This window comes from Lissotriton vulgaris, chromosome 3_1, assembly GCF_964263255.1.
Source record: "Lissotriton vulgaris chromosome 3_1, aLisVul1.2, whole genome shotgun sequence".
Classification (NCBI taxonomy): domain Eukaryota; kingdom Metazoa; phylum Chordata; class Amphibia; order Caudata; family Salamandridae; genus Lissotriton; species Lissotriton vulgaris.
Window position 1 is genome coordinate 1,018,039,836 of NC_141689.1, and position 7,295 is coordinate 1,018,047,130.

The following is a 7,295-nucleotide window of genomic DNA, read 5'->3' on the forward strand; positions in this document are numbered from 1 at the left end:
TGGGGGGCGCTCTAGGATAGGGAATAAGTATAATTTTATATCCAACACCTTCCCTAGTGTCCACGGGGACTGGAGTTGGAATATAAAATTATACTTACCACTATCCAGCACCTCTAAGCGCTATGCGTTGTAACGGTATTCGTTGTAAATACCGCGTTGTAAAGGTATGCGTGGTAACAGTATGCGTTGTCACGTCATACATCCGTCTGGGGGTCCAAGAAGCCTCCTTAGGGAGTCTGCGACTGCTCAGAAAGTTAAATAATACTAAAAGATTAATAAAGTGTATATAAATGAGCAAAACATGCAACTGAGAATTTTTAAATGTTCTGTTAATGTGATGGAATTTGAAATTAGAGGAATTAGAGGCAAAAAAGTAAGTTAGTATCATCAGATTGATTCGTAGGAGAAGTGTAGCTGCATCAAAAAGAATATAGTATGGACAATGAGTGTCCTCAATTGAATCTGGAAAACGTCCAACTTTCCTACTAACACAAAAATATACATTTCTTTATATTTGTTTGTGAATTAAATTAAATATTTCATAGTTTGTGTATTTGTATGACAAATGCTGGTTTCTGTATTTTTTGTTACTTATTTTGCAGTTCAACTTATTGAAAATGCGTCAGAGGCCCTAGCTTCCGGAAATGAGTGAAAAGGGGTCCTTAGATTCCAATAATGATTCAGTGGGAGTCCCTGGGTTCCAGTAAGGATTAAGTGGGGATGCACCGAAGTCAAAAGGATAGGAATCACTGCTCTACGTCACAGAGTAGAAGTAATGCATCCCTCTAAGTTATAGATTGAAAGTAATGTACATTACTACCTCACACAGTGAAGAAATGTGAATGGCTATTTCATAGTTTACGCCATCAGGCCTGGCTGAAATTAGAATGACTCCAGAACAATCAGAGTCATTTTGGTAATTTTGCGATGCTGTTGTGACAAGAAATTACGCAAAATTACTTGATTAGGCACATTTGCATAAATTAGAGTAAATTGGGACAAAAATGCCTACCCATGAGCACAGGAACGGAGTGCGAGCTGCTGATCCTGTTCTGTTGTGTTTAGAGCTATTTTCTTGGCGTAAAAATGCATACTCAGGTTCATTTTAGGTGCAAGGGTGCAATTTTCACTATGAAAATAGAGCTAAATGCAGGGTTACAGGCCTTGTGCAATTCTGAGAAATCTCATGCAATTTTGCATATTTACACTACTGTAAATTATGGCATGAGTTATGCCCACCCCAAACGTCATTTATCCAGTCACATAATGAGAACAATGCACCTGTCTAGCACATAGAGAGAAAGAACATACCATTCTAGGCACAGACCAAAAGCAATGCAGCCATGGGGTCACAGAGTGAAAGGGGGGGGGGGGGGGGGCTCCTCTTATGAGAGTGAAAGCAATGTACCCATCTACGTCACAGCTAAAGCATATACCTCAGCCCTGACTGGAATGCCGCCCTCCTTGGACTTCTTTAATCTATAAACAATCACATTCCTTTTAAACTCGAAGAGGTAAGCCTAAATTCATTTCTAGCCACATAATGTAAGACCCCTCAGACTCACAAACCGAAAGTAGTATACCCCTCTCTACGTCATAAGCTAAAAGCAATGCACTTCTTTGTACGTCACATAGTGAAGGCAATGTACCCCTGAGAGAGGGGAAATAATGAAGGCCTGCGCGTCACAGGGCGCATTTCTACGCGCGCGCACCGGGAGCGCCTTTTCTACGCGCGCGCGCCAGCAGCACCTTGTGTACGCGCGCGCACCGGGAGCCGTGTATTCCAAACAAGTGAGCCAGGCCCGAGTCAGGCGGGGCCGACTCCGGCAACGGGCGTTCACAGTCCAAGCACAAACTGCACTTATGGGCCACGGAACCCACATGCTGGGCACCCGTACCAACCACTCTCCACACGCACTTCAACACCATCTGCGTTACCAAGTCCACAGAATCTCAGTCCCACAGAAGGTCTGGGGGCGCTCCGCCTGCATTTATAATTCTCAGCCGCCTACAATATCAGGAAACAACAGAAAACCCTGAGCCTAACAAACCCTCTCTGCACAGCACTGAGCTTAAACCTCACGTCACCCACTCCCCTCTTTCTGCGCAACGCGATACCCCCTAAAATGCGCCGAGTTCCCGGCCCCCTCTGCTTTCTAAGAAAGCCTGTCTCACACAGACTGAGGGTGGAAACTTGCAGACAGCGCCGGGGATCCCAGACACCTCGGCCGTCCCACCGAGGACACATGCAGAAAGGGCCAGGAGAGAGGAGGAACCAGCAAACACCGCCACGCAACCACTGCTGGGGCGCACAGCCTTTGTGGGGGACCCCCACCTCCAGGCACCGCAGGTGGGACGGCACGGCAAAACGCCACGTGAACGGTCTTCCGCACGTAAGTTACAAAGAAAAAACCACAACAACAGGGCTGCTATAGAAGCATTTGCAATGAGTTGCAGCGTACACTGAGAGAAAATACAGCCGGGTACACTTCACCCAGGGTGACAACTGGGTCTAAAGCAGGGTGCATGAATGAATACCCATGGTAGGCCCACCGAAGTTCATCAAAGTTCAACATAAGTTGTTTCTGTAGCGCTTGAGTCTTCGCAACGCTGTAAATAGCAGTGCTCTGCAATATGGTCCCACAACATTGCCACTTTGTGATAAACTTCAAAGCCAACAAATCAATAAATATTGGGAAGATTTCCCAGGTAGGCTATCGATTTTGAAACCAAAGCTATTTGAGCAAAGACAACATCTAACAGGAATATATATATTAATATATATATTATATATATATATATATATATATATATATATATATATATATATATATATATACTGCTAATAAATAACATTTGCATCGTGTAACATATCTGATATATATATTTATATATGTGTGTATGTATATATATATATATACTTGTGTGTGTGTGTGTATATATTTATTTTTATATTTATATATATATATATATATATATATATATATATATATATATACACACACACGTGTGTGTAGCCCTATCGGGGAGGCATTTAAGTTTGACACCCAAACCCTCCGCCAATGTTCCCCAAACTACAATTACCCCCCTAAATGTGTATGTTGATTTCTGAATGCGCACCTACTATAGTCTGTCACTGCTGCCGCTATACCTCTGTTCACATGGATAGTGTGTGTAAATGGGTACATTGCCTGTTCCACTGCTGCACTGAAACCTAAAACCACAAACCAGCCATGGCCTAAAGTTACAACAACCAGTTCAGCCTGCCAAGTGTTTTACTCCTAGTGCTAAATTTTAAGAAAGAAACAAATCTCAAGAGAACTAAAAAGCGCGACTTTGTTTCCAAGTCTGCGCACGGCTAGCTCTGTAATGCTACAAGGTGTAAAATGGAGGATAACCCCAAATATATACCAGGCTCTGCAACAACATAAAATGCATTGTACACAACGCATTTAAAAAAGCCCAGACGTTATCGCCCCTCATTGTGTACAAGTGTTGCCAAAATGCAAAGCACAGACAATGTTTTTAGCACCTTTGGTAATAAGTAAAGGGAGAAAAACACAATTTTATGCCACTTTAAAAAAGGATCAACTTGAAGGTAAAATCGGCTTTCATTTCCTGTTTGGTTGGCAACTAAATAGCGTGAAATCAGTATGCTAGGTAGCTTCCCTGGTGCAAACGCTTTCCCTAGAGCGAGCGGCGCGTCACTTAAACCTGCCGCTTTCCTTCCTTCTACAGAAGTAGCAAACACGGCGTGGCTACCAGCGCTCTGTTTTCGGCCCCGTGCAAAATTAACATATTGTAAACTTGACTTTCCAAGTCAACATTCAACAGCTTTGCTTTCTTGGCCGGTTTGACAGCTACTCCGACCCCGCTCAGAAGTTTACTTTCTGTTCCCCGCGAGTTCAGATGCAAAGTTTCAGTCAGGACAATAGCTCCGGGCCAGGCCGGAGAAGCCCACGAGTTAATCGTGTGTGTTTTGGCGCCTTTTCCTTGCCAGCTACTGTACTTAAAAAAAACTTGGGAGATCTTGTCTGTCCCGTCTCAAGTTCAATGGCAGGCCCTGCGGTGGCTGGAGGGGGCGGGGACGGCCGTCTTCACAGCCCTCATAATAATTCACATCACGCCACATCGGCATCTTGTGACAGAGGGAAGAGGGCCTTCCCCGCCCCCTGCGCCCGAGAGCTGCCAAGTGCTCGCACACCCGCATTCAGGCCGGCTAATGGATAGGAACCCGCGCATTGGGGTGCGGGCCTGCCCCCACGGGAGGGGGGCTGCTCGCAGGGACTCACAGAGGCACCCACAGACTTACACACCGGCGACAGGGGCAGAGAACTGCACTCGAGGCAGACACGCACAGTTCAAAACACAGCATACACACAGGGCCTAGCCACCGACCCACAACACAGGAGCAGAGACCTGCGCTCGAGGCAGGCACACACGATTCAAAAGACCCCATACACACAGGGCCTAGCCATCGACTCACAACACAGGAGCACAGAGCCACGCGCAAGGCAGGTGCACACACAGTTCAAAATACAACATACACACAGGGCCTAGCCACCGACCCACAACACGGGAGCAGAGAACTGCGCTCGAGGCAGGCACACACGATTCAAAACGTAACATAGACACAGGGCCTAGCCATCGACTCCCAACACAGGAGCACAACGCTACACTTAAGGCAGGTGCTCACACAATTCAAAAACACAACGCACACAGACAGCCTAAGAACCATCGACTACAGCAGTCATATGTGGGGTCAGCCTGCAAAGCATTAACACCACAGACAGAACTGGACTGCACAACACAGACATGACTAGTAACAGCAGATAACACAGCCGGAACAACAAAGGCAGCCCAGGCTCACAGCCTTGAAACTCAGGGATCTCCTGTACAACCGAAGCGGCACAGCACAGACAAAACTGAAAACACAATAGAGCAGGCCTGAAGAACACAGCTTCTTCCACAGGCTTAACATTCAGCCCCACACGACTCCCCCATAAAGGAACCAACTGCCTCGTAAAATACGTGCACCAGGAAACGAGCGTGTGCACAGCGAACACACAGAACTTCATAACTGAAGACTATCTCCAAGCAAAGAAGAAACAGATGCCAGACAGGCACACACCTCCTGTCACACGCGTCGAGCACCCGCACCTCTCTGACAAACTTAGGACTGGGGATCTCCAAACACAAGCAAGCGCGAGAGACAAACCGAGAAACACAACACGCATCCCAAAGTGCAGAGAAACACGTGTCTGAGAGTGGGTTTGTGGGGTTGCGTGCAGAGCAAACGTTCCCTGGGATCACTGGAGAAATGTGCCTGGCCTCCCTGCTCACACTGTAAGTTTAACCCTCCTCCACCCGGGCCCAGCACTAGCCGTCTCGCGGCAGGAATGCGCGCCGTGCAGCAGCAATGCGGTAGTGCAGGGTGCAGCGACGGGGCGGCGTGCAGCCCCATCCGCCCCGGCCGGCCGCAGCGGAAGCCAGACACTGCACATTCCAGCAGAGCCGGAGAAGCAAGGCTGGCCTCCGCCCTGCAGGAGGCGCACACTCGCAGCTTCCCACGGCGAGCTGCCAGGCAGAGGCTGGGAGGGGGAGGAGGGACGGGGGGAGGGAGGGGGAAAGCAAAAGTTACCGCAAGAAATGTGCCAAGTTCAGGCGCAAGCTCAACTACAATCCAAGAATCCTGGCACAATAGAGTGTGAAGGGACCCAGACAGATGGGTCGGCCAAGAGCACGCGAAAGCACAGGCGGACAAGCTTGCACCTCTGACCACAGATCCTGCCTCCTCTGGGAAGGAGGCACACAAACAGGCTGCATGTGAATGCACAGTTCAAAGCAATGAAAACCAGCACAGCACATGGACACGGATCAGATCCCGGGCACATACCATCGCACTGTACTGCATTAAGGAATCCTGAAATCTGGACACAGCACAGGCCTGGGGGGCTTCACATAGCTTTGGGTTGCAGTGTTTGTGATTTCCTAAAAAGGTTGCTTTTTGTTGTTATTTACTTCCACGAGTGGCCTCGAGTCTGTGGCGTTTTCCCTTTCTGGCAAATAAAAAAAAAAATATGTGAACCGGAAAAGAAATCCTGTGAAAGGAGGGGGGTGGGTGAGGCCAGGCTGCCCCCTCCCTGCTCCCAGGCTCTCCTCGCGGGCTGAGATCCGGAGCGGCTCCTGCAGGGGCTGCAGCTGCTCACTTGAACGCGGTCCAGGAGAGGCGTTTTTTGGGGCTGGGCTGGCCTGTGTGCAGTTGCTGGCGGTGCGCGTTTTTTTTTCTCCTCGTCTCTCTGCGCCTCTCTCCTCCTGCCCCCCTCTCGGGCCGGCTCTGCAGATCCCCGCCGCAGCCTGCGCTCTTGGCCTCGGTCCACCGGGGCTGTGATTGGCCCGGGAAGCTCCCGGCGCTCCCTCCCTCCGCAGGCAGGGGCTCCCTCCCTCGGCTCACTCCCCCTCATACGTCCACCTCTCTGTCTCCAGCACGCGGCTCCCTCTAGCGGCCGCCAGGGGGGTTGCAGACTGCGAGAGGGCTGCCACGGGGACTGGGGAGGAGGGAGCCTGCATATTCATGCAGGAGCAGAGAGGGGAGGGACGGTGAGAGGGAAGAGACGTCAAGGCTCGAGGCCAGCCGGGGTCAGACTGACAGCACAATGAGTGAGGGAGGGAGCTGAGGGAAGAGACACACAGTGCCCAGCCAGCAGTGCTGCGAAGGGTGTCTCTCTGTGCCAGAAAACGTGCGCTGCACTTTTAGTGTGTTTGAGTGTGGGGTTTGCACGTCTGTTGTATGTTGTCGGATGATATGTTATGCAGTGTGGATGTTTGGTATAGGCCGGGTAGTGTGACCAGGCGTCCCGGATTTGTCGGGATAGTCCCGCTTCCCCCTTCTTTCCCTGCAAATTTTAATAAACGTAGCACATGTTCTGGTTTTTATAGAGGGCTGACGAAACATTGACGGAGGTATGTTTTCACACGTTTCACTGCAGAATTAGAGAGCATCCCGGAGCAAGAGGTAATTTAGCAAACATAGATAACAATGTCTGAAAGACATTGCATTTATTTCCCCATAGTGGCACTTTGTCTGGAACTTCTATTTTGATGGACACAGTTCTTCTATGTCCATCGGTGATTGCAAAATTACTCTCCCTTCTGTATGCGTATGGATCGTCCCGATGGCCACCCTAGTTAGTATAGGCTGCCATGTGCGTTTGTGTGCGCCAACGAGTGTTAATGAGCAGCGTGGTGATGTTTGTGCTGTATTTATAGGAGGCTTTCAGTGTCAATATTTCGTC

At 49.2% G+C, this 7,295-nt stretch overlaps 1 protein-coding gene across 1 annotated transcript in view; it reads right to left on the reverse strand.

The window, feature by feature from the left end:
• NFIB (nuclear factor I B) overlaps nt 1-6,373 on the reverse strand; it is a 364,276-nt gene extending 357,903 nt beyond the window's left edge. Inside the window, exon 1 of the mRNA XM_086961396.1 lies at nt 5,897-6,373. Coding sequence (XP_086817522.1) covers nt 5,897-5,914 — 18 coding nt within the window. The 5' untranslated portion in view covers nt 5,915-6,373. The remainder of the gene's footprint in view (nt 1-5,896) is intronic.
• Between the last annotated feature and the right edge of the window lie 922 nt (nt 6,374-7,295).